Source organism: Pleuronectes platessa, chromosome 7 (genome assembly GCF_947347685.1).
Source record: "Pleuronectes platessa chromosome 7, fPlePla1.1, whole genome shotgun sequence".
NCBI classification, from domain to species: Eukaryota; Metazoa; Chordata; class Actinopteri; order Pleuronectiformes; family Pleuronectidae; genus Pleuronectes; species Pleuronectes platessa.
Genome location: NC_070632.1, coordinates 1887302 through 1915009, shown reverse-complemented (window position 1 = coordinate 1915009; position 27708 = coordinate 1887302). Strand labels below are relative to the sequence as shown.

Below are 27708 nucleotides of genomic sequence, written 5' to 3'. Positions count from 1 at the left end.
TTTCACCAAACATGCTTTATTGACTCAAATCATAAGGTCACATGAATTATCAGAAAGCTACAAACACAATCTGCCGTCATATTAAATACATGATTCACTCTGGATTTCACTTTTAATTCATGTGACTGAAACATCATCACACTCATGAAACAGATCAGAACAACATCCTGTGAGCTGCTCGCGTCTTTCAGTTTTTATTTTATTTTGCTTCATCGCAATTTAAAAGTCGAGATGAAAACAGATGAATAAAACTCTCAAAACTGTCAAACTCATATTTCAATGAGCAGAAACTCACATTCCTTCAAAAATAAATATCCTCCAGGCCTCAGTGTTGCAGTTTGATTAGTGGCTGAATGCAGAATCATTAAAAACGACTGACTGTCTGTGGGACCCTCAGAAGAAACGTCACATCCTCATTTGTCATAATGGAAACATAAAGTTAATGGTTTCTCCAAAAAACATTAAACTGTTTCAATATTTCCATATTTAGGATAATATTGACACCACACTTTTAAAAAATCTAAAATAAATAGGAAACTGTTGAGGGGAATATTGGATGCTTTTAGTTTTTGATATAGAAATGAAAAACTAGAAAATGTCCCCGCTGGGAGACTCCAACAGGAAGTGGACGGGAAGTGGACAGGAAGTGGACAGGTTGTCTTCGGCCGAGTCCTCAGGATCAAAACTTACTGTTGTTTATCTTCTTCTCCTTCGTCCTGGACACAGAGGACATGATCAGGGACTCACCACATGTCATTTCCCCCCCGACGCCCGCTGGGTTGGAGGCCTACCTGTGTTTCTCGCTGCTCTCTCTCGACAGCTGGTTGTGTTGTCGGGGGAGTGTTGTGCGCTGGATGTTGGCGTGAGTGTCGTACAGTTCAGCGCCGACCTCGGCCTGAGGTTTCCTCAGCTGGCTGGAGGTCGAGTACAGAGCCTCCTCTGTGTTCTGAGAGACACGAGAAGAGACATGCACTGATGTCCAACTGCAGTGTGTAGTGTGTGTAGTGTGTGTGTGTGTGTGTGTGTGTGTGTCTGTTCTCACCCCTGCTGGCTGTACGTTGATGTAGACCAGTAGCGAGGCTAACTCTATGTTTTCACTGTAGCCGTTCTTTAAAGGTACGGAGCGGTAACCTGTGGGAACAGTTAGAAACAGTGTGCACAAAGTCATCCAACCACTGGAGTCGCCCCCTGTTGGTCATTCAAGATATTACAGGTTTAAGGCACTTCTGCTTTGGCTTCACTCTGCAGACTAATATACGTTTCATTTTATATACACACTCTTTTCTTCTTTGGAAAAGCAGCTGCTAGATGAAACGTATATGTTTGTGTGTGTGATGAACAACTTCCTCCACCATCCAGTTTCTTATCAGACTCATATGAGGTCACCATGACCTTTGACCTTTGTCCACTGAAATCTAATCAGTTCACATTTGAGTCCAAGAGACAACTGGTCAAAACTGGAAACCAATTCCCTGAAGTTAGAAATATTATGTTCAAGAGTGTGAGAGTGAGTGTGAGAGTGTGAGTGTGTGAGTGTGAGTGTGAGTGTGAGTGTGTGTGTGAGAGTGAGTGTGAGAGTGTGAGTGTGAGTGTGAGTGTGTGAGTGTGTCAGTGTTTTATGTTGCAGACGCATGATGCTGATGACCTGGGAAAGGAATTATTTTAAACTTGTCTATTTTATGTCCAACTCTACAAGCGAGGACAGAAATCATCGTTCTTTAGGAACAAACGTATAAACACGTGATGTGCTGCTGCTGCATGTGAGCGTCCGACTGCCGCTCTGGGCCGTGAGCGTGAGTTCCCACCTGAGCGGATGCCTTTGACAGGAAACGTGGCCTGGGCCAGGAAGTTGGGGTCTGAGAACATGTCCTCCTCGTTGACCACGAAGCGCAGGAAGGTGAGCTCGGGCTCCAACACGTGGAAGACCACGGGCTCGGCCGGGGCTTTCCACACCGGGTTCAGACCGTTGTCACCTGCAGTCGGCAGAGCGACACCACTGTTCACATGATTATAGACACAAGCAGGAGATGCTGTACGTGTCATCAGAAACTATGACCCCCCCCCCCCCCCCCCTTGTCTTACAGAAGACGACGGTCTTGCTCTTCTCCTCCGTCTGTCCACACAGCTCGATCTCCACGAACGGACTGGGGATGCTGCGGCCGGGCTTCGGGAGGTGTCGAGCAGCGATCACCTGCAGAGCAACACAACAACACAACAACACAACAACCGACAGCTGTCAGCGTCACGGCCACAAACAGGTCCATTCATCGCTTGTTTTCAGAAGACGTGGAGAGACACAGACGAGATGAACGCAGAGCACTGACAGAAGGACTCGTCCAGGTGCAGAAACATTAATGAGTCTTCCTGTGTTTTCAGAAAGTAATCACTAAGTATTCAGACTCTCTACTGTGTGTGTGTGTGTGTGTGTGTGTGTGTGTGTGTCTGTGTGTGTGTGTGCAGACATACCCTGACCACAATCTCGTACTTGATCTTCATCTTCTCCTGGTTGGGGTCGTAGTTACCGGAGCGCATGAGCTCCGGCTGCAGCACGTAGCCAGTTTGTCCATTCAGACTGAAGAGGGCGCTGTTCAACTGGGTGTATTTATCTGTGTGGACACACACACACACGCACACACACACACACACACAATTTGAACTATTCCTTTAAAGCACAGCTTCATCCTGCTCACGTCTGTTTGCATCTGCGTTCTCCAGTCATGACCTTTGACCTTCAGCAGCTCCTGTGACTAACTGCCTGATCACAGCACAATGAGCCTCTCGGATAGAAAAGGAAAAGTTTTATAAACAGGTAAAACTCTAATGTTCAGAAAACTTCTCTCTTCTCTCCCTTTGCTGCTGCTCCTCTTTTCAGCCTCTGTCTCAAACACTTGATCTGTGGACCCCCCCTCTCGTTGGACCTGGAGATGTTATGGGATGTAGAGACTGTAGCTGCTAGAGGAGCATTATGATGTCACAGGGAGGAGGGGCCTCCTGACGAGGGCTTTCAGGAGCTTCAGGCTCTCTGCTCCCTCTAACACAGACTTTTGGCTTTTTACCCAAAAAACAACTAAATATGAGACGAAGGAAAGAAACAGTGAAACGAAGCCACAGTGAACTCTACAGGTGAGGCCACTGACCCCAGACCAGGTAAACTACCGCACCTGCAGTCTGGAAGTTCAGAGCGACCATGTGGCAGCCGAGCGTCCACAGGGGGTAAGGGTCGTAGTTGGAGGACTCCACCCGCTGGCCCTTGGGGTAGATGCGGCTCAGAGCCTTGCAGTTGTACTCCAGGAAGTCCTGGGTGCGGCTCTTTCCCGGCATCTTGTTCTCCACAAAGGATCGAATCTCTTTGTACGTGTAACTGTCTGCAGGGAAGGAAGAAGGGAAGTGACTCGGCAGGTTCGGGTTCAGGTCTCGTCATGTGACACCAACAGGATGATAAACTCTCAGGAGCAGAGGATACGTGATCAGTCACTGGCCATCGCACTGGTAAGTGTCGGCCCACTGTGACGTCCCCCACTGGTCACCAGGTCCCGAGGAGGCTCCATGGGGGGTTATAACCCCTTATTGCCTGAATTAATTTCCAATTATATAAATACAATATTATTGGTGTTTTTGGCCTGTCATACAGATGCTAAATTAAGTGGAGATTGTTAATTTCAATATAGCATATACAATAGATATAAATTTAGGTATGAGGCTAATTAGCGAAATTAGGCATAATGGGGCATAACCTTAATTTAAAAAATGTTTGGTATGTAGATTATTATATTGATCTGTACAATCGTTGCTGTTCCATCATCACAGTATTTCAAATACAGCTTAATAACTCAAAATAACTTTGCTGCACAGTCCCAAGGGGCTTGTATGTATTCTCCACTCTGACCACTAGATGGAGGCAGAGTGCTTCCAATACCTTCCTTGGTATGTGTAGTATTTGCACCATCAGGCACAATCGTCCCCTCGGCGGCATTAAGACCGGAAATTTTGATGCAAATTCGCGACATTCGTCCACAAGGGGATATCGGGTTGTACCACATTCAGTTGGACTGTTTGTGGTTTAAAGTAGAACCCATCTGCTCTATCACTTTATATCAGACTGGTTGCACGGAGTTGCCACTGTGGTGACGGGTTGTGTGTTGGTGTCGGCCGGGCTTTACCGAAGCGGTCCTTCTCTTTGCTGCGAGGCTGACAGTAGACCACCAGGTCCGACATCTCCCTGGCCACCTCGTACTTCTTCTCCACCTCCACCTGCTGCCTCATCTGAGAGTGGACAGAAGAAAGAGACACTTCCTGTTCACATTACCAGTAAAGAAACCTTTGTGGTTCCAGAGCAGGTGTCAGTCATAAACTCTGCTGACAACATGTAGAGGCACAATGTGAGCTGACGCTGAGAGAACCTTATTCACCCAGAAATAATTCTGGTGTCACAACAGAATCCAGGTTCTGCCTCGAGGTTCTGACCCCAGACTGTAAATAAAGATGGACGTTCCTCTCTGTTTCCTGCTGTTCTTAGATAAAGCCCATTTCAATGTCATCACTAATTAATGCAAATGTCTCAGAAACATCAGAGTGATAAGAACTACATCAAATGACAGAAACCATCTTTGGAGGCGGAGTTTATGACCTATACTGTGCCCCACCACCAGGGGGGATTAAGATTCGTTAGCCTCAGGTTTGGTAGCTGTCATGTCGTCCATCTCTATTTACAGTCTATGTTTTGACTAATCGACGCAGGTTCACCCCCCCTGTTACACTTATATGGACAAGATAAAATAAGACAGGACAAGTTAAATTAGTCCCACTCTGGGGAAATTTAACTATAAGTAGAAAAAAGTGCAATATAAACAGCTGGGACTCTACAATTTACATATAGAGGGTTTATAGCTCCTCACCACTTGCTCCCTGTTGTACTGTTTGCTCATCTCCCTCTGAGTGATGTCCCAGGCCACCTGGTACCACTCGAACAGCTCCTCCACAGAACCCGCCGCCAGGTCGAACTGCAGGTTGTCCTGCTCCATGTCCTGCAGGGTCAACACATGGGGCTTCCCGTTCTTACCGTTGGTCACTAGGGCCGAGGAGAGAGGGAGCGAGACACCATGAGGGGGGGGGGGGGGCATTGTACTTTCATTAGCGATCTAACAAATCTCTGTCCGTCTCTACGTCATGTGTTGAGGGCCAGAGAAAATGCAATATCCAATTTCTGGACACGTGAGACCTTCAATATTCTTAAACTTTCAATAAACAGGAGACCAGCGCTCAGTAGCTGCAGCAGCTGGGACAACACCAGTATGTTCACACCCACTGATCTACTACAGTCAGATACACCACCTCAGCCCGGTGAGAAGGAGATCTGACCTCCACCGGTCCAACAATCATCTGACGCCCAAACACACTCGCACTCACAGTTTTGGATGTTGCACTTGGAGATGTCCACAACACCTTTACACAGTTCACCTAGTGGGTTGTCCTCCAGGTCCTGTTGTAACACACACACACACACACATCAGTTTCTCCGCTGATTGAGCTCCAGTTTATTTGTGACCTCAGCTCTGATCTATCACCTCCTCCTTGGTCTCAGCCTGGCTGTTGTAGGAAACGTCCTCTACGTAGATTGACGGGAAGAAATGCTGAACCTTTCCACCGTGGTCACCTTTGCACCTGAAGGAAGAGGAATGAGCAGAGTTGTTATACGTTTGTTTGGCATGATGAGTAATATATATCATAATCTCATCACATGCGCCTACTCAGCAAACCCTCTGATCTTCAGCTGGGAGTAACTCACAATGAGAGCGTTTATGACACAGGACTATAATCAACACCAGAGAATTACAACCCTACAGTTGTATTGCTCCACCATCTTTGAGTCAATGTCAACTAGTCCTTCTTGAGACGTCATTCTCACAATGTCCTGCAGGAGGCAGCATAGCTTCTGCTGCAGAAATCATTTGTTTTTGTTCACTTTTGTTTGTGAGTGTGTGAGGGTGTGTGTTGTGTGAGTGTGTGTGAGTGCAGACTCACCATGCATCTGTCCCCTTCGTGACGTTGTGTATCAAAGCTCCTTTACTGAAGCTGAGCTCGTTGGAATTTCTCGCCTGGAAGGCGTATAAAGCCCTGACTGTATTCTGAGGCTAAAGAACGCACATACACACACACACACACACACACACACACAGAAACGTCTTTATCAAAGAAAACTGCAGAAGATAACACACACAACAGGGTTGGACACGCACCAGTGACGGCTCGATCTCGTTGGGTTCCACGTAGGTTTTCTGGCCGTACAGAGACGCACAGTCTTTCTCCTGTGAAGCACAAACCAGTGTCAGCTCCCAGTAAACAGGATTAACCCCTTATTGCCTGAATTAATTTCAAATTTTATAAAAAATTGATATACATTTAGGTATGAGGCAAATTAGCGACATTAGGCATAATGGGGCAACAAATGTTGGTATGTAGATTATTATATTGATGCTTTTGCTTGAAATTGAATAACAACATATGTTTTCTGTACAATCATTGCTGTTCCATCATCACAGTATTTCAAATACAGCTTAGTACCTCAAAAATTATTTTGCTACACAGTCCCAAGGGGCTAGTATGTATTTTCCACTCCGACCACTAGATGGAGGCAGAGTGCTTCCAATACCTTCCTTGGTATGTGTAGTATTTGCACCATCAGGCACAATCGTCACATCGGCGGCATTAAGACCGGAACTGGGTTTGAGGCAAATGTGCGACTTTCGTCTACAAGGGGTTAAACTGGTTCGGATTTGTAATGTCGTTAAGTGTTCCTCATCTGACAAGAGGGATAAAATGTGACTGTACGATGATGCATTGGTTCTGACTCAATTTCCCATTATCATCTATCTCTGCACGACTGGAACTCACGGTGCTGAAGCGTTCCACCAGTTTGGGGGTGACTGGGTAGCGTAGCTTGATCTTGCGATACAGCGGCCGGGTCTTGAAGTAATTGACCAGCTCCACCAGGCTCTCGAACTCCGTGGTGGTGCCCAGCAGGTACATGTGGCCCTCCTTCTTGATCCGGCAGTGTTTCACTTTACCGTCGCCCCTGAAAGACCCAAAAAAAATCGAGATTCACACAAAATCCAACAAACAAAAGAGTTCAGGCGAAGAGAGAGAAAGTGTCACTGAACCTGAAGGTGATGGCGAAGGAGTCTGGTTCATCTTCTCTCTGTCGGATGAGGAACGCTCCGTCTCGGGGGATCCTCAGCAGGTAGTCCTCCGCCTGGCCCCGGCTCAGGTTGCTGTAGAACCACCTGCACAGGAGCATCAAGCATGAGTGTGTCTGAGGGAATCCAGTTCTATGATCTACATGTACACACAGTATTCAGTCTGTGGTTTCTGTCAGTGACACTACAGGATGACACTCTGGGAAAATCCACTTAAATGGATAAAAAAACTGAAAGAGAAGAAGGAGAAAGGGTTTCAAACATGCACATAAAAAAAAATCTAGAATATTGGGCCTGGATGTTTTCTGCAGGTTGTCGGGTCCGACTCGTTCACAACAACATTCAGGCGAGGGGCGGAGCCTATAGAGAAGCAGGAGGCGGGACATGACATTTTACTAGGAGGCGGCAGGAAAAGTTCCAGACAATGTCAAGAGACACTGACTCAGACGTTTGCGTTTTGTGACATTTTTATAAAATAAAATGAAATATCATATTATACATAATCCCAAGGCACTTCATGTGGAGATAGAGAAACCAACAGTTCCAACAAGTTGACTGTGGAGAGAGAAAACTCTCTAGAACCAGACTCAGTGAATCTGCCCTCGACATGAACAGTTATATCTCAGGATGTTTATCTGAGGTTCATCGACTGAATCTGAAAACAACAGGTTTAAAATATACAAGTGGCCGTGGGCTCTGAACCAATCAGGCTCACGATGGTTCACATGTGACTGACCCCTCTGCTCGGTGGGGGGTGGGCTGAGGGACGGGGTCGGTGAGGCGCAGCTCGAAGTCCTGACAGCGCAGCGGGTTCTCTCGGTAGTGATTGATCAGGGAGTACACGCTGAGGAAGTGCAGGTTCGGCGTCAGGTAGAAGTACGTGAGCCCCCCCTCGGAGCCGGAGCGAATACGACAGTGCTGGACTCTCCCAGAGCGCCTGAAACACACACAGACACACACACATGGTCCACTGAGCTCTTTAGAAGGCTTCAAAACAGTGGAAGCAACTCATTTTAATAAAACAGAAAAAACAATCTGGACTTTCATTGCAGCTCGGGGCGGGTGGGGGGACGGGGGGGTTGGTGTTCAGGTTTTGGATTCAGTTCGGGCACAAAGGTTAAACCTAGGAGTTTGGGTCCTCACTGATTCCAAACTGTGTTACCATGTCCCTTCTCTTTGATTTAAATAAAGATGGACGACGTGTCTCCACTTCCTCAAAACATCTCTGATACGGCCGGGACACTCGACCAATCAGTGTCAATCAAGACGTCTCATCCTGTTGTCATGTCCGATCTGCTAACATGGAGGAGGCAGGGTTTATGACCTAAGCTGTTTTCAGACATGAACTCGGGAGAAGGTCCACACAGGTTTCTCTTCACACATGAAGGACGCAGCAGGAGATCCTCTGGTCTGGGATCAGGTGCAGGGAGGCACCGCCTGCAGAGCCAGGATCTGACATGTGACTTTGGAAGCCTGAGATCATGAAATGTGACGCTGTACCAGAAGGAGATGACGTAGGTGTCGCTCTCTCGGACCAGGAAGGTTCCGTCTCTTCCTCCCGTCTCTGCGCAGAACTCGGGGATCAGTCTCTCGGCCATCAGCCGGCCCTCCTTCATGCGACCATGGAACCACGGCTCTGTGCAGTGCTGGTCCTGCTGTCCAGACACAAGAGGACAAAGGGTCCCAGTGGGTTTGTGATGTTTTATATTCAATCTAAGCTGAAAACAGCAACAAGATGAATTTGCTGCTGTCTCACCTTCACGGATTGCTCCTCCTGCTCCGTGTCCTCCTCGTCGTAGTACAGCTTGTCGTCGCAGATCACACAGAAGTGTGTGTGCCACACCTGAGACAGATGTTCAATGTGACACATGCAGAAACTTCTCAAATCAAAAAGAGGAAATGAAAAACCATCACTCAGCACATGCCGCTGAACAGCCAGTGGCAAACCATTAACCACGTTGTGCTCATGTCACTGCTGCAGGATGACACGACAATATCTGCAACGCTAACAATCAGCCAATGAGAGTTCCAGGTCAGACGAGGTCAATCAAGTTCTGCTTGTGGCCTGTTTCATTCCTATTTATACATGTTCATATCTGAGCACTTTAATTTTCATAACATTGTGTTGGTAATGGTACTTTTTAAAGAAAATATATGTATATTTGTAAAGGGAGATCTTGTACCTATTTAAGAACATTATAATTTTTTTGGGGAAATAACATAATTATTCATAAGTATGCAATGTCATAACTACATCTCTGACGTTTATAAAAAACCAAACCGTTTAAAAATCGGCTGAAAATTGAACAAGTTATGGATATTTAAAAAGTACATGTTCCACTACATCACAATGTTATGGGTGAGCGAGCCCCCTGACGCAAGATGGCCGCCATGTGCGGACGTTCGACTCCATTGGCTGAGACATCTAGCCTTTATATATATATCTATGACTTGAAACCTCATTTCTCAATTGCAAATGGAAAATAAGGAATGAAACACAGATGAATCATCACGTCCATACGGGGTCAGTAGAGCGCAGCTGTTGAAATATGTTATATAAATGTTTGAATGTTTGATAACATCTCTACTGCTACTGGAAAATATGATCTCTCCTCATCCTCCACCTCCTCGTGCATCACGTCACTGCAGTCAGAGAGAAGGAGCAGGTCTGAGATGAAGCCTCTGATGTGACTGTACCTGATCCACCGGGTCCCAGATCTCCAGGTCGCCCTGTTTCTGCCCTTTCCTGAAGTCCTTACTGATTCCTCCTTCCTCAACACTGATCTTCTTGTGCTGCACGGGGACAAAGAGAAGAGCACGGCCACATATCAGTATGTTTAGACACACACACACACACACACACACACACAGACAGACACACACACAGTACCTTGAGGATGATCTTGCCCTTCAGCTGGGTAGGTGAAGGCAGCTGCTCGGCCATCTGCTCCACAGGCTTCGTCAGCAGCTTGTTTCCGAACACGTCTCTGAAGATCCGAGCCATCTGCCGCTGCTGGTCCAGAGGACAGTGCTCCTCGATGGACAGGATCAGAGGGAAGCTGAGGAGGAGCAGCAGCGTGTCCAGGTTCACACAATGTGAAGAGAGAGAGAGAGATGAAACAACTTGACTGATGCAACGATTTAGAGAATTAGAAATGGCTGAATCACAGTCAGAGAACATGAGAACAAAAACCCTTCAGTGCCTTGTTGTTAAACCTGAAACTCAGGTGATGTAGTTTAGTGACATGAAATTAAAACATGTGGAGACCCGGTGTGTGTCTGTGGAGACCCGGTGTGTGTCTGTGGAGACCCGGTGTGTGTCTGTCTCTCACTCTGAGGTGACGAAGGCGTGCTCGTTAATGGCTTTGACCACGTCCTCGAACTTGATCTTGGTGGTTCTGGTCCAGCCGTGGTAGATGATTGGCTCCCCGGGCCCCTCCCAGCAGTCCACTGGACGGATTCAGCAGCACCACAGAAAACACACACACACACACACACACGATACAAAGTGTATTCAAAGCAACAAAGGAATAAGACTCACAAAAAAAACATCATATAAACCAGAGGTCTTCAACAGGGGGTCCGCGACCCCTAGGGGGTCCGCGAAGGTACTGCAGGGGGGTCGCAACATTTGGTTGATTAGACACATTTTTCAATATTATTTTTTTCAACCAATTTTTTAACCACAAATTTAAATGTCTTTAAATACACATTAACATGAATCCTACATATTGTAGGGAATGTATAAATGGACGTTATCGTTCAGTCAGCAATGCACAGACTGCAGCTCCTATACCACGCATGTTTAAAATAAAAACATGAATATATGAACCTGTGTATTATTTGAATAATCTTGTATTGAACGCACAATAACAGGGTAGCTATGTTTATACATGGCACCAGGCCCAGTTTAATATAAAACACAATTTTATGCAATATATATAGTTCGGGGTCCCTGCTCCATCTCTCCATCAGTTTGGTGTCCTTGAACTGAAAAACGTTGAAGACCTCTGATATAAACTATCTGTGTGCTGGGAAATGAACCAAATAACACCCCCCCCCCCCATTGAAATAACTTGAGATTAACGAAACACATGGGAGGAGTTTCATACTGACGCTCCACACAGCGACAGCCCAGACGCAGGCAGCGGACGTACGCCTCAGTGGACGACTCACTACGCAGCTGATCCCCGGTCAGATACCTGTGGAGCAACACAGAGCAGAACCTAGATCACATGGTGCACTTTGAAATACCTGAAACCTCCATCACACCTTATATGTGTTGTACTTCTACAGGGGAAGTTGTGTAACCAGCTACCTATAACAATGTAGTAGTGACTATTTAGTGCTTGTGTAATAAAGTGGTAATGACTACAGAATACTCATAATCTAGTAAAGATTTCAGAGTACTCACGTATTAATGACTAGCAAATTTAATTAAGCTATAACTAATGATAATGGTGTCATATGACTACTGAGAGTAATATAGTAATAACTACTGAGTACATTTAATAATGTAGTAATAATTACTGCATTATTAGTAGATCTGTGAAAAATAACGCGTTATGATTAAATTACAGGATTAATTCGTTTTTTTTTTTTTAACGCATTTAACGCATGCGCAGAAGGACCTTCCAATTCCGCCGCCTCTGCACTAGTCGCCGCTCTAACGCCGGGTTCACACCGGACGCGGAAGCGACGCGTAGGCGCAGCGCCAATCCTCTGGCTCCCATCCACTCCCATGTTAAACCGCAGCGCTGAACACACCGGAGGCTGAAGCGTAGCGTTGTGCCGCGGCTGCCTAGCGCCGTGAAGCGATCGTTACGGCGTCGAGTCTATTTTTTCCGCTTGACGCGAGCGTATCGCGACAGGAAACACACTGAAAAATGATTTTAAACGATATAGATGACATATTTTATATGATATAAATGACCAAATATGCATCCCATACTTTGTATTCACGTTCTGTTGTCTAGGAGTTTTAATTTTACCACTTTTACCAACCACATTATTAAATGTCCCCCTCTGCCCACTACAGCCACACAAGCAGTCATAAAGATAAAAAAGAGGGGGGGGGGGGTTGAGTGGCTTGAGTGGAGAATACGTAATTTACCCTCGACACCCGACATTTACCGGAGCAAACAGAGGAGAAGTTCTTCAACATGGATGACATTAAATTAATCATTGAAGTGGAGAAGTAACTTGAGTTGTTGATTCTCAGCATATGTTGTATAAAGACAACACCAAAAAAGACACATGTTGGGATGCTGTTGCTTAATGTTGGAGCAACAAGTAAGTATATGCTTGAAAAAAATGATTACATGCCGTTTTTACTGCAGGCTGATAACAGCAGAAGTATGTGATATTATTAGTAATGCGCGGCGCTTCGGCGTCGCTACCGCGTCCGGTGTGAACCCGGCGTAATGCAGTCAGACGGCAGCTGCCATTCAAACAAACAAACAACATGGATAATTCTGATGAACCTGAGGACCTTCTGGACGGGAAGATCGTGTTCCAAAAAAACAAAGATCGAACATTCAGTAAAACCAAGGTGATATGCACACTCTGCGAGAAGTTATCGTTTCACCGTAGCAATACCCGCCTAACCACCGCAACGCGAAGCATGTGTTGGTTGGCGAGGGGCGTTCAAGTGGAATGCGCCAAACCAGACTCACTCGCCGGACACATTGTGCAAAAGAAGCGGTCAGCTTTACTGTCAGAGAATTTGAACAAGTTAGTTTGCCTCACCAACTGGCTAAAGACAGAGTAGCTAAGAGGGCCTTTAGAGGCATTAGATTGTATCATGGTGTGGTTAATGGTTGTGTGACAAAAAATATAAAAAATGTCAACCATCCTATGGCTAAGAAGCTCAAATAATTTCTGTTTGATTTTAAAAAAAAAAGTTTTATTCAACCACACAATGGCTAAGGAGCCCGAATTCTGTTTAGGATGAAGATTATATTAATGTTCCATATGGAAAAGCAATGATAACTGCTGAAGAACTGTTGAGTTGCAGCACAAAAGAAAAGTTAAATGTCATAAATCTTGTTTTCACAAAAATATTCCGAGAAAATCGGTAATGTGATTAATCATGATTAATCCATAGAAACCTGTGATTAATTTGATTAAAAATTTTAATCATTTCACAGCCCTAATTATTAGTCTTATCTTCTGACCTTTAGTTTTATATTACTCTTCAGTTTCAATTAATTTAATTAAGGTAGCTTGTTAAAATACTATATGAGGTATTCATAATCCCACCCACACATTTTATTACAACAGATTAATTTCCCGAGTTACAGATTAACCTCTGTATTGAACCGTGGTTGATCGTGCAGGTCTGATTTGTGTCGTTTGTGCGGTTGTGTTGTCGTACTGACGTGTTGTGTGAGGAGCTGATCCAGTAGTGGGACAGAGGATTGTTCATGTCCATGTTGTTGATCTCCGAGAACTTCTCGTCCCACAGAGAGTTCTCCTTGGAAAACAGGAAACTGAGGAACTAGGACAGAAGAGCCACAGTTAACACAGTTACGAGTGTGTTGTACGGTTTAGTAATGACAAAACTACAGATGCAACAACTAAGCACTAATTTAAGCCAAACTGAATTTGTATTATGTTTTTATCATTCAGTTTGGAGACTTAAAGATAATGTAAGGGGGGGGGGGGTATTCAGTGGGTGCCAATCACCCTCACCACTAGGTGTCAGTAGATCAACCACACTTGTCATCAACTAAATTGAAAAACTGCAACAAGCCTGAGAAGATGAGAGATTTTCTACAAGCAGTCGCCTCTTTCACAGTCTGTAAAGTTCCAGGATTCAGGCAGAGGGCAGAATACTTCGCTGACGGTGAAGTCGGGGTCGTTGGTTTTCCTCATCGTGTCGTCGATGAAGGTCGTCATCAGTTCTCTGACCTGGTTCAGATCATTGGCCCAGAACTCCTGAGGGATGAGGAGATACAGAGAAGGAAGCCAGTGTGGATTAGAGGATGTTAACACTCACTACACTCACTACTTCTAACTCACTACGTGCTTGGAGCATCCAAAATGAATGTAGGACATGACGTGACAAGAAAAGCATTTTTACTTCATGTATCTAAAATGCAGGAAGGTCAGAACTTCCCCCTAAACCTCTGGAGAACCCCAGGGTTCGATCCTGGGTCCTCTTTTATTTCTATTCCTAACTGAAATATCATCCCAGTTTAGTTTTCATGGATGTTGAAGAGTTCACGGAAAGGTGGCTAAGGAGCTTTGAGTTTTGGGAAGTTAGTTAGTTAGTTTTTTATGGATAAGTCACAGCAGCTGGTTTCACCTTCTGCTGGTAGATGAGGAATCGTTGAAAGTCGTGGAGCAGAACCTTGGAGGCATCGGGTTTATCTGTGTTCCTGTAACAAACAGTCAAACTATGAGGGATCTTCACCGGTTTGTTCAGATCATGTGTTTACAGAAGAAAAATGACAAAAGCTCACCCCAGAATAAAAGCACATGAATCATTTTTGAACTCATCGAGGATCTGACAGTAAAACAAAGAGCATGAATTAATCCAGTGGGAAAAAAACATATTCACATGATTTGTTCAATTCATATTGATCAGAGTTTGAACTCACCTCATTCTGTTCAAACATTATAAGATTGTATAATTTATGAAACTGCTCAAAGTCCAGTCGATCTTTCTTCGCTCCCACTTCCTGTGACGGAAAAACATAGAAGCATGAATGTTTTCTTTCATTTCTCAGTTCAACACCTCCTCAAAGGAAAGTATGTTTTAACCTCTGTCCATGATTAGATTGTTGTTCAGCCTGATGGCGGAAACAACACTTCATGACATAAGGAAAATCCCATGACTCATTCATTCCGCTCATTTATTTACAGTCTGTTGACGTAAAGTGAATCACAATTAAAAAGTTACATGTAAATGTGTGGAAACGCTTTCTTAACTTTTTGTTTTGCACCATTAGGATGAGTAAACCAGAACAGGGACTAACGTGAATATCCCTGTTTGATCGAAATGATTTAGATCATTTCACAAAATAGAAAAAGAAACACACGATAATTCAGTTTCACAAATATGTGTTAATGTAAATAAAAGTTTTATGTTTTTGGTCATATTTGCCTCATAACATTTCAACAGGAAAGACTTTCTAACATTTGATGATTGTATGACTCAGTTTTGCAGGTTTACGCAAAAAAAACGGTGGTGGTGGAAACTGAGTATGTGACATGGGGCGAGACAGAGCTCATTAAAATGTTGGCAGTTTTTAAAATTCCAGTTTTCAATATAGATTAAATCAACACTTCACTTGTCGATCCATGTATAAGTAAGTTCAATCATTAATCGTGTTTCTGAGGTATCAGACAAAGAGGAGCCTGTAGAGGACGAGAGAAGGACGTCACCTGGAATCTGTCTTTGAGGACTCGAGAGCTCGGGGTCTTGTAGTTGAGCTGAGGAAGCAGAGCCTTCAGCTCCTTCATGGAGATGCTGAGGACGACACATCACACATCTCAGATTCACAGCTCCAGATGTTCCACATTCAGACACACACAGATTCCTGAAGTTACTTGAGGATTTGTCACTAAACCAAACACCTGGATCCAGAAGACTGCTGCATCGGCTTCAATGTGCGTTTTCTTGAACTGTCCTTCTTACCTGAGATGTTTTGAATCCCATGTAGATCATCATCAAACAACCTGATCCTGCTTCTAATTAATAACCTTCTACTTCTATTCTGCCTTGAGATATTAAAATGTATTTAATCCTAAGGTTCCTGTTAACGAGGATAAAAACTGAATCTCTGCACCAAAGTTTATAAAAAGCTCTGCACACACTTTATAGAAAGTGACGACTCAGTGATCACACAGGAAACACATTTTAATCATGTTACTATATTTATGATGTTACCAATACTTATGACCAGTACCTGTTTGTTTTGGTCTGATTGACAGAATACATCTGCTTCCTCAGCCAACTGCAAAAAGAATGACACAGAGATCAGTGAGGCTCCATCAACACACAACAATCAGTGTGTCTGTGTGTGTGTGTGTGTGTGTGTGTGCGTTTCTGTGTGTGTGTGTGTGTGTGTTCACCTCTCTATGAGAACCGGAGTGGGAGCGGCCTCTGTCTCTTGCCTCAGCAGTTCGAGTCCAATCAGCCATTTATGAGCCTCCTCCGCGGAATCAGCTGTGAAAGGAGCAGAAGGGGACAGATGAGTTTCCTGCACCGAGGTTCATCAGTGAGGGACAATGAACGGTTCAACTCGAGGGGCCTCAGATCTGCTGTTTACACGAGGAGACGTGTTCAGACTGCTGGATCACACCGAGCTTCAGAGGAGTCTCTACATCCTCCACCTGCTCTGTGACTCGTCTCAGCTCCACCACAGACTCTTCACACGTCGTGATCAGACGTGTTTCTGCTCAGGAAGTTTCCAGACGGAGGGAAACGACCCCACAGTGTTTCAGTGGCAGCCGTGATGATGAGACTAATCAATGTTGGTTTTTAATGTCACATTTTCATTTAGATAAATTATATTCATGTGTTAAACACGGCTCACATGACAATCACCTGGTGTTTCTAACGGTCTCAGACCTTTCAGGACCAATATTTACAGAAAGAGTCAACAGCTCAGGACGTCACACACACACACACACACACACACACACACACACACACAGAGTTGTGATTGACTATCTCTGGCTGAGACGGACGCCTGCTCCAGCAGTTGGTGGTTAAAGGTCTTAACCGCCGGTGAACGTCAGAGGCGAGAAGCCTCAGCTTCATGAGACACCTCCGTCAAAGTGTGTGAGCCGCTGTGGGAGTTATGTGTTAACTCATTGTTCATTTCTCAAACAGACCCATCTTTAACTAGAGAGCTCACCCCCCAGACTCAGGGTGTTGAGGACGAACTGCGAGCCGTAGAAGATGGTGAAGCACGTGTTCTCCTCGTGTTTGTCCTTTCCGTCCCTGAAGCGCTCGAAGTCCTTGGAGTTCCTCCCAGGACGAATCTCCCTGATCTCAAACAGGTCCACTGAAACACAGCACACACTCTACATCACAACTGGACTTGGATTTGAGCAGGTTGACATCGAAGTCGAGAAAGAACCGTGAGGGAGACGCAGGAGACGCAGGAGACACAGGCCTTAAAGACATCTTCCCCCATTGGTTGGAAGGACAACATGAACTAGGAGATGATACTCACAGACACCGTCGGTCTTGTCCGCTGTGCGTGTCCACGCCACCTGACGCGTCTCCATGATGACCTGCACGGTGAGCCGCTCTGCTTTGGTCCGAAACACCGTCATGACCACGCCCATCTCCATGTCCCGTTTGATCAGGATCTTCTTGTACTCCGTCATCTCGCCTTGCTGCCCAGAATGAGCCATCTCTGCAGGGGGGACAGGGAGGAGAAGAAACCAGAACCTTCAGTCACAGGGTTCGGGACCAGAGTCAGATCAAGTCCACAAAGCTCATTCTCCAGATGTTTCAGTCGTCACATCTTTCCAAACGTTTGAGACCTTGGTACACGGGCTCTTTCTCTTTATTCAAAACGTGGACTTGAGATTTGATTTTAAAATGCTCTCACTCGAAACCCTGCGCTTGCACTCAAGTAGCCCGGCTTGTGCTTTGATCTGCTCCGTTTGTGCTCAAACTGCTTTTTAAAACCAGAAGTTACCATATTTGGAGGAGCAGGGGGGGTGGAGCCTGTCTTAGATCCTGAGGACACTGCACGCCCACCTTCCCCTGCCACCTGCACCCATTGGACAGATCTAGCTGTCAATCACACTTTGGTGTCCACGCCCATTGTGCTATAAACTCTGTAGGAAAATGTTTACTGACGTTATAATTAAAGTGAGAAGTCGAGACATTTTCTCATCGACTTTATACAGAGACTCGATGGAGTCAGCCCCCCCCCCCATCAGATCTAACTCATTGTGACCTTTGTTGCTTTCTCTTTCTTTTCATTCTATTATTTTCAGACTCTCTACATTAATAATTATTATGTTACGTGTTCTCCACACTGTACTTTTAGACTGTTTCATCATTTTGAGGAGGAAGTTGGAGAACCCGGTGGTAATGAGGATGAGGTGGTTTTGATTTGAGTAAAATTAAAATATGTCTTCAGTGGTTAACATGAGGAAAATGTAGCGTCTGCACATATGTGTGCATCAGTGTGAACTGTGGATGACACACAATGCCCAGTATTTAACTTGCAAATGAGCAGAGTGTGATATAAGCAACACAACACCACAGGACAGTTTCTGTGGAAACACATTTCAATGAAACTATGTTCTGAATGTCAGTAATACGCAGTGAGCAGTTTGCCACTTGATGTCTACTCTGAAAAATAGTGTATCTGTACTTACAGGTCATTAAAAATGCATTATTATCATAGACGGTAAATAAAGATGGACGACTCATCTCCACTTCCTCCAGCTGTTTGAGAACATCTGCCATTCCCAAAGATCTCATATGAAGTCGAACAACTGGGAAAGTCAGTGAACGTGTTATAGACATCTCACACCGTTTTACAATCAGCTCCTGATGTGACTTTTAATGTGAACTTGTTAAACTTTGTCTTTTGCAAACTGCAGCTCCGTCTCTCTCAAGCTCCTCACGACACATCCCAGTCAATACAGACATTGTTAAAATGAACATGCACATTTTAAATGACCTGTCATACCGATATGTAAATAGGGTAAACCCTCCAAACAAATGAGGACAACACACAGTGTTTACGGCGGCCATGTTTTTTCCACACTGCGACATCACAACTTGGGAAAAGGTATTTTTCCGAGGAGCATGTGGACGAGTCAGTAGCTGGTGTGGAGCCGAGCCGACCAATCACAAGTCAGTCTCAGCCCAGAGCAGGCGTCACGTCCACCTACCACAGCTGAAGCACGGTGGTAACAGCTTCATGCTCACACAGGAACCCAGGGAGTGGTCAGTGTCGGGGGAAGCTAAATAAAACCTGGTCCTGAGCACTGAGGACCTCAGATCACACTCCCCCACCACAGATCAACTCAAGGGCCAGTTCGGAGCCGGGGCCTGATATCCAACAAGTTCTTTGTGTCTCGACTGCAAGTGACACACGTCCAGGAGAACTGGTTAAAACGTCAGAACTGTCAGTGTCACGGAGAAAACGTGTTAAATGTCTTTACATCCTGGTTTCATGTGCAGTGAACACACACTTTCCTGACAGGGGCGTGTTGGTTCACACATGACATGACCGTGTTGTGTGTTGCTGCTGCAGCAGTGTGAGGAAATGTGTTTGTCTGAATAGCCCCAGTGATCCACTTGGTCCAGTCCCTTCACACAGGTGAAGGTTCAACCAGGAACAACAAGGGAAAAGTTAAACAATCAGTTAATCATCCACTGAATGTTACGCTTGTTAGTTTCTGAACTCCAGGTGTTTACATTCAGAAACTATTCAGACGTCTCCACTTGTTCCACATTTTGCTAGAAAGTGAAATAAGCATATCTGTAAATTATCAATCTACTCACAAAAGAATTCTAGACATGTTTTAACAGAACTGAAATATCAGAACTAAATAAAAGTAAATAAACCTTTACTCAACTCAAGGTTGAAGCGCGTTCAGTGGAGCAACACGGTGACATCACCCACTGGTTTGTGAGCTGCTGCTCTGAAGCCCCAGTTTCACACTGTGTCCGGCGCCATCTTGGTTTTTAAAACCAGAAGTACCCATATTTGGAGGAGCGGGGGGTGGAGCCTGACTGAGAGCTGGGGGACACTGAACTGGTTTCTGTTTCTAGTTTAAATGCATTGGAGCAGCTTCGGGTGCCGGCAGGTAAACGGTCTATTGACCAAAGTGCTTTTAATGAATCAGCGTTCGTAATCAGAGAGCTGTTGATAGAGGAAAACCAAAGTGTGCAAACAGTTTGACCTGTGTGATAAAGGGACTTTAGTGTTTGATCTGGAAGCCACACAATATTGGACAATGGACAATACAAATATCGTCCATTACCCCCCCGGGGGCTAAGTCGAGATAGAGACTTTTGAGGGCAGAGGAGTCGCCCCCTGCTGGTCGATAGAACAGAGGTTTGAGGAACTCCCCCACTGGCTTCACTTGTTGAAGTGTCCACGATGCAGGAGCAGCTGAATCGCACAGGGAGACGTGTTCCTCTGGGACCTGGCGCTCTGAGGGTGGAGGGCTCCTACAACTCTGCTCTGTCCTTTAAAAGAGATGGACACCACTGCTCTTCATAGACACCATGTGGTCGGCTGATAAACCCCGCATTGTTCAAAACTCCATGAAATATGAATAATAAATGAAGTTATTATTATTATTATTATTTGACAAAGTGGTAGCTCCAGATAACAACAGGAGTCTGTGGTCACGGAGCCGGTGAGACGGAGCAGAGAACCGACGAGTCCGGTCACACACATCATCATCTGCAGAGCCGCAGATAGGCTGCTCGTGAAAAAAGAAAAAGGCGGATTTCCCCCTTCTCACTTCCAACCGACTCAACACGAGTTTCACACGAAGCTGCTGAATACTGAAAAACCAAGAGTAGAGAATAAAAGCTCACCTGTGAAGTGAAGTTGGTCCTTTTCAGCCGTGCAGTTTTCTATCTGATCATGATTTGAAAGTTGTGAGATGAAGCTGCAGAGGATGTGGAGTGTTGACAGAAAGGCCAGCCGCAAAACGGTCAGTTCCTCTATCTGAGAGGACGAGGAAGTAAAAGTTCACTTGCATTACAGACCCACACGGAAAAAAAAAAGAAAAGAAAAAAGGCCGGAAGAAAGGACGGTATCTATGCAAACGAGGCTGCACAAGAAACAAGAGCTGCAGCTTTGACCTCAGAGGACGAAGAGACAGACGAGAGATGAGTTAAACCTCTAAGGATCATTTGATTCACTTTAAATGAGCCTCGAATGAAAGAGTGAAAAGAAAAGTGATAGGATGGATCTGCCTATTCTCACCTGACACCTCAACAGTTCAATCTAAAAGTTTATAAGAGAGTAAAATGCTGCAGAGTTGCACTGTATATTCATGGATGCATTTAGTAAAGTAAAGTATCTATAACTAGAACCATAGGGCCCGACAGCCTCCTTATGAAAACACATTTAAATTCAATAGATCCAGATTCTTATTTGACACACACTCATAAAGATCCGTCCCTAAACCTCAGCTTTTATTAATCTCTGGGAAATCAAGGAACATGTTGAAAGAAGACCAATCTCACAATGTTAAAGATCCTGGAGCTGCACCAGTATGTAATGGGTTCTTCACTGGGTCATGCCCCGCCCCTCCACATCACTTCGAGGAAAACAGTTGTGTAATTTCTGCATAATCCTGTTAACTGCTCCATAGTGAACCAGTCGAGCACCAGTAGAGCAGCAGGTACCAAAGAGTTAAAGTCAATGATGTGTGAGAGTTGACTTGAGCTGTCACAGAACTATGGAAATGTGAATCTATATCAAACCAATGGATTGAAATATATAAATAATGATGCAGGTGCATTGGTCTTCCATTGTTGAAAGTTTACAGAGTTAGTCTGAAGAACTTTGAAGCCTGTGAGTCAACCTGCGGAACCAGTTTGGTTTAATACATTAACTTTCTATAAAATTAACAAATGCACAGTTGTGTTATGAACAGTGTTTTGTTTATTCAGCTCGTCATTTCCCATCAAGGTTCTTTGTGGATCCTTCTCTGTGAACTGCTGTGAGATTAAACCAAAGATTTGCATTTATAACTTGTTTCAGGAATTTGCATGATAGCAGCACGGGGAGGGGAGGGGGGGGGGGGGGGGTGAATACAGGGTTACCTGTCACTGGGAGCGGAGAACATGTCCATTATGATTATGTAGATGTTTTACAGGAAGGTTGGAAAAGTCGGACAAAGTTAAATTACTTTGTTGTTAATAACTAACAGCTCAGGGATGAATTGGAAGAAGCTCCAGACTTTAATTAAAACAACTACACAAGTTGACACACACACACACACACACACACACATATTACCACCAGTATAATGTTATAATATTGCACAGTTTCATATCACAAGACCTCAACCAAACACCATTACTTCCACTATTTACGTATGTGTGTATGTGTGTACATATACAAATGTATGTATATATATATTTCATATCCTTATACATATGCACAACTACAGTAACACATCATAAATATGTTAAATTTGTTCAATTATAATCTATTTACGATCAATTTGTTCATGTACTTTCTGAACCCATAATATTCTATCAGTAGTGACAGATGTATAATGCAGTAAATACATATCTCTGTAATTGTTTATATTATTCTATTGCACACACACGCGCGCACACACATACACGCACACTCACTCACACACACACACACACATACACACACACACAGAGACAATCTCACTCTTTTATTTCGATCTTCAGGTGATGATCTGGATTCTGTACTTTCTGGTTGACTGAGGCCCCTCCCACTTTTCTGACAGATAGATTATATATATAGAGAAATCTTCAGTCTTCTTCTATCACACAGTGCAGCTGGAATCAAACACGTCCACGCTGATGATCCGTCTGGCGCCTGCACACTGGAGCCTTTCAGTCGTCAGATCGGACTTAGCCTAGCTTAGCTTAGCTTAGCTTAGCCTGGTTTACATTGTGAGAGTGTCTTGTGGAGCCAGCAGCATCTTGCAGCACGTCTTTAAGTCTGATGGGATGTGATCCAGTTCTGTAAAATGATCGAATCCCATCATGTGTGAGCAGCAGGTGAACCAGGGGCCCGTTGGCCCTCAGTGCTCGTCGTCCTCCTCTGGCTCCCTGAGGCCCTGACTGTGCAGCGTCTTCCCCGACATCTCCATCATGGCCTGGAGCTCCGGGTCCACGTCCAGGACGCTCTTCTTCTTCTTTCCGTCCACCTCCTCGTCCTGAAGCACACGACAAACGGGACGAACAATCATTCTCTCTAGGAGACACCTGTATCATGTAAACAACTATCGACCGGTGTTCCCTACATATTAAATTCCCAATAACATGAGGTCCCTTTGATCTTTGACCTCCATCAGTTCATCCTCGACTCAACCCAACGTTTGAACCAGACTCCATCCAGGTGTTGTTGAGACGTTGTGTTCACAGGAATGAGACGGACACACAACCTGAGTGCACAGCGCCTCTGGCCTCTGGGAGTCGCTGGGAGTCGCTGGGCGGGATATGAAGCTTTAAAAAGAAGAACTGAATATTTCCTCTGACCTCCTCTGGCTCCGGGGGTTTTCCGACTGCCCACACCTCCACTGAGTCCACGGTGAAGTCCTCCTCCCCGGAGAGCTGCGGGCTGCCGTACGTGGTGCACCGGGGTCGGGCCCGGCTGTGACCGCGGCCAAAGTCTCGCTCCAGCCACAGGCCGAAGTAGCCGTGCTGCCCCCCCATACCCTGGTGAAGGCACACGGAAAGAATGAAGACGAGGATGTGATGATATGTTACTGTACATATTATCGCAGATATAAATTTAAATATAGTATTATCAAAGTCTATTTATTGAATTCTAAAGTAGGAATTTAACTGAAAAACTGCAGTTTCATTTAAAAATGTTAAGAAGTTAAGTAGTTTACACTGTAATGCTTCAATAACAGAAAAGGTCAGAGTTCAGTCCCCTGAATTAGAAACCTCGTATATTAACACATCAGTGTCTGAAAACAATATTAAATAATCACATCACAGCTCTGTCTGATAATACCAGGCAGAGTAAAATCTCTCCTCTGTGAAACCAGTGCGTTCTCACCAGTCCGTTGGGCATGGTCTGCTGATTCTGGTTGAGATACATGAAGTGCTGGTTGTATCCTGTTGCTGTGTAAACTCTGAGTCGGGGGAGCACAGTGAACAGGAAGCATCTGGAGTCACCTGCACACACAAGCACACATAAACAAATCATGGAGATCTGAGACGAGTCGAGAGACAGCTCAGAGAAGTCACACACGGAGTTTTACTTCCTCCACGAGTCAGTTGATCGGAGCTCGAGTGAGTTCACACAACATGAGAGGGAGTGAGTGTGAGAGGCTCTCACCCTGGAACTGGGGCTTGACGTCCCAGCGGTGGGAGGCGAAGCCCCCGAACGCGTGGCCCTTGGAGTCTCTGACCAGCAGCAGCGTGGGGCCGTGCTTCGTCAGGCCGATCACCATCCTGGTGAAGCTCTCCCCGTGCAGCTGTGTGGAAAACACAAGCCTCCAGGGGGCGCTGTAGCTGTCTGGCAACTGGAGGGATTAATAGAGTTGAAAATGACAGCGTCTGCAAAGTGTAATAAATACCAAAGAAGCTTAAGATTTTAAAGTGGAATGTGTTTTCTGGTTGAGTTGAAGTCAGGTCACCAGACTTTATAGGATACTCAAAAAGCAATAACACTAAACGTTTGTAAATATAAACAACTTTTGTAGAAGTTCCAAAAAACTTTGGTCAAACTAAAGAATAAGTGAAGTGATGAAGAATCACAGACGTGAGAGTGTAAACGTGTGTTCTGACCTGTGGGGCCAGAAACATGATGGTGGGAAGGTCCAGGAGACACTTGAGATCTTTCCAGGGTGTGTCCCTGCAGGGGGGGAGGAGGGTGGGGGCCGGCCGTCCACTCAGAGACACGTTCAGTCCTTCAGCTACCAGCATCTCCAGGTACAAGGAGACCTGGGAGACCCTGAAGATCCAGTCCTCCAGGCAGGAAACATCACAACCTCCTTCCTCTGAGGAGCAGAATCAGCTTCAGTCACGTTTTCTTTCAGTTCACAAATATTGAACTCATTGGTTTACCTGCAGGTTTGAGTTCAGAACACATCTGCTCTGCCAGGAGCTCGACCCCCCGGGAGACGTCACCCATTCTCTCCGGCTTCCAGCCCTGCAGGCGCCCTCTGTGGACCAGAATCTGAACTACAGCAGAGATTAGGTCCTGCAGGAACTGTGGGGACGAGAAAACGGGTGAAAGTCCGGCTAGAGAAGGGAAGGATGGAGTGAGACGTGAGGGTCGTGACCTCTCCTCACCTCTGCGACCTGCTCACGTGTGACGGCGGCCTCTGCTCCACGACGGGACATGGCCATGACCAGAGGAGCCCGTTCCTCCGCCGTTCCCCGCAGGGTGTCAGCCAGGAACATGACCATCTGCTCACGGCCGACTCCAGACGCAGCGGAGGGGCTCGTCTTCCCAGAGGCTGCGGGCGATGCCAGTCCTGGGTCGATGCCACACAAGCACTGGTAGATTCTCCTAATCATGGAGTCTGGTGCCAGGCTGCCCATCGAGCACTGAGACAGTCAGAAGGAGGAGGTGATTATACACAAACTGTCCCTGAAAGACGTACTGACAGAATACTGTGGGTAGAATAAGAGAGCTGTGGCTGTGGGAACCTCTCACACATAAATAAATTAGACAATAATAACTGGAGATTTAAATGGATTTAAGGTCTAAAAGTGCATTTAGTAGTTTGTCAGTTTAAATCTCAATGTGACATCTGTGTGTATGCTCAGAAAGACGCCTGCACTAGTTATGAAAACTTTTCAGACCTGCAGCATCTCAAGTGTTAGAGTCTTCCCTGCTGGCGTCTTCTCAGGGGCTCCTGCCGGGCCCCCAGCCCCCCCCTGGAGCCGGTTGAACACCCCCTCCACCACAGGCCGCTCTTCAGGCCGGAAGCGGGCCATCCTCTTCTGGACCACCACGCTCTCCATGTTACCCATGGCCCCTGGAGCCCAACACACAGGCAGGGCAGAACACACAGGGTCATGATGTTCAGGTACAGTGAGACTAAAGAAACCTACAGTAAACTGCACAGTCACATGGTGCTGATAATATGCAAATGAGACAAAACTATGAATAAGATGATCTTCATTTGACATCAAAACAAACACAGTTATCCTTCAGAAGCCATTGACTGGTACAATCTGGATTGGGGGGGGCAGACACTGGAAATTGTTATCATTCATACATTGTGAGCATTTCACATATTAACAGGATTACACCAAAAATATTCCATAAATTTCCATGAAGTGATGCCGGTGGTTGGAGCGTTTTACATTTTGTGTGGATCTGGATCAAGAGACGAATCCAGGAATCTATTTTCACTTTCTATAACATTAGGACCTTTTTCAACATTTTCCTGGGTAATAATCTGTGGACATGTTAAGAGTCATATTAATAAGTGTGTGAACGTTGGTAAACTTGATTGGATTTTAGGGAGCGTTGGGCCTTGGACCTGATGGAGTCCAGCTCCATGGCCGGGTCTTGGAGGACCACTGGTGAACCAGTCCCCCACAGACCTGATCCTGTGACACTTTGTCTTTGGTCCCAGAACCATTGATCTAACAGTCATAGGTTTCCATGTGTATTTGTGGTTTTGTATATTTGTATCTGAATGTTGTTTGATTTCTTGAATTCATTCTGATCACAGGTTATTACAGTGCAGTGTTTAAATCATTTTCTGTCTGTTGAACAGTTAATAGATTTTGATGATATGAATTATAATGCACATGGATTCTCCACAGATGTGTTTTATTTCAGGTTGTCACTGGGGACACCAGATGTAAACATGACTTAGTATTTTGTGTGTCCCTGTCACACAAAGTGAGCAGCTGCAGGATGACTCAGCTCAACTGGAGCCTGAACCACGTGACAACTCCATCATGATTCAATGAAGCAGCTGCGTGTGTTTGAATACAGATGTTCAGATCCAGCAGTTTGAATTATGACTCAGAACGATTCAACAACATGTAGCTGGATGGGTGCTAGCTAACGAGCTAGCTAGCGGACCCGGATGAAGATTAAACCCTTCAGATCAAACAAAATCAAAGAAATGAATAAAGATCAAAGGATCAACTTCAACATTGATCTCAGGAAGTTTGTGTGCGAGTGTTTCTGACCTTTTAAATTACAGCAGCTCGGCCAACTTCCGGTTTCTACTGACAACAGAGCGTCAACTTCCGGGTGACGACAGCGACGTCCGCCAATCAGAGGAGCCGCATCTTCCGTGAACGGTCCACGATGTAAAGAGGCGGGGCAAGCTACTTATTATTATTATTATTGCTGTTGTTGTAATTATTATTGATCTTACTGTAATATTTAATATGTGTTATTACTAGTAGTCGTCATAGTAGTAGAAGTGATATAAAATGGTTTATTCAGAGATGTCCTGGGATCAAAGACATACAGATACATTATAATTATTAATACTTATAGTAAACCTGAGCTTGAGTCATGAATAGATTCACATGGTTCTGTTCACAATTAATGGTTCTTGTTAAAAAATAAAAAAAGTATTGTATTAAAGATTTGAAGTCATATTTACCAAGGAAAAATAATGTCAAGTACTTTAACTCTCATTGGATGTAAAAGAAACAAAAGAAAACATAAATCATACAGTTGTGTTATTTGGTTGATTCTGGTCTTTTGGACGTTCAGTGACCTGATTCCACCAGAGACACGCATCATGAACACAGACCGACACGGGGACATGTCCCGGAGCTCGATGCAGTAACATGTCGTTGAGCTGTCTCTTCATTGTCCTGTCCCGTTGTCCCCTGTTCCACCAGTAGAGGGCG

The 27708-nt window shown here is 45.1% G+C and overlaps 2 protein-coding genes across 4 annotated transcripts; both read right to left on the bottom strand.

The window, feature by feature from the left end:
• On the bottom strand, window positions 1–20926 carry plcg2 (phospholipase C, gamma 2). Of its 3 annotated transcripts, none has more exons than XM_053426533.1 (33): window positions 20734–20925; window positions 17384–17569; window positions 17063–17212; window positions 16275–16368; window positions 16109–16156; window positions 15585–15669; window positions 14798–14878; window positions 14660–14703; window positions 14503–14575; window positions 14031–14132; window positions 13574–13692; window positions 11310–11395; window positions 10526–10643; window positions 10084–10252; window positions 9891–9986; window positions 8950–9036; window positions 8694–8848; window positions 7930–8130; window positions 7158–7280; window positions 6892–7072; window positions 6237–6305; window positions 6022–6131; window positions 5565–5661; window positions 5407–5479; window positions 4896–5068; window positions 4161–4263; window positions 3162–3365; window positions 2467–2606; window positions 2083–2191; window positions 1806–1973; window positions 1043–1131; window positions 792–946; window positions 1–716 (listed from the first exon to the last, which is right to left on the bottom strand). In XM_053426533.1, the coding sequence occupies exons 2-33, from the start codon at window positions 17565–17567 to the stop codon at window positions 680–682; spliced, it is 3723 nt and encodes a 1240-aa protein (XP_053282508.1). In that variant the 5' UTR covers window positions 17568–17569; window positions 20734–20925; the 3' UTR covers window positions 1–679. The 3 variants fall into 3 exon arrangements, with proteins under 3 accessions (XP_053282508.1, XP_053282509.1, XP_053282510.1); XM_053426534.1 differs by having other exon boundaries at window positions 8694–8845; XM_053426535.1 differs by lacking the exons at window positions 17063–17212; window positions 17384–17569 and having other exon boundaries at window positions 20734–20926.
• A 1161-nt stretch (window positions 20927–22087) lies between these two features.
• Window positions 22088–27071, bottom strand: meak7 (MTOR associated protein, eak-7 homolog). Its single transcript, XM_053427907.1, has 9 exons — window positions 27031–27071; window positions 25681–25856; window positions 25165–25422; window positions 24937–25081; window positions 24658–24869; window positions 24206–24392; window positions 23924–24042; window positions 23395–23574; window positions 22088–23072 (listed from the first exon to the last, which is right to left on the bottom strand). Exons 2-9 carry the CDS (start codon window positions 25849–25851, stop codon window positions 22938–22940), a joined length of 1407 nt encoding a protein of 468 aa, XP_053283882.1. The 5' UTR covers window positions 25852–25856; window positions 27031–27071; the 3' UTR covers window positions 22088–22937.
• Window positions 27072–27708: the final 637 nt, after the last annotated feature.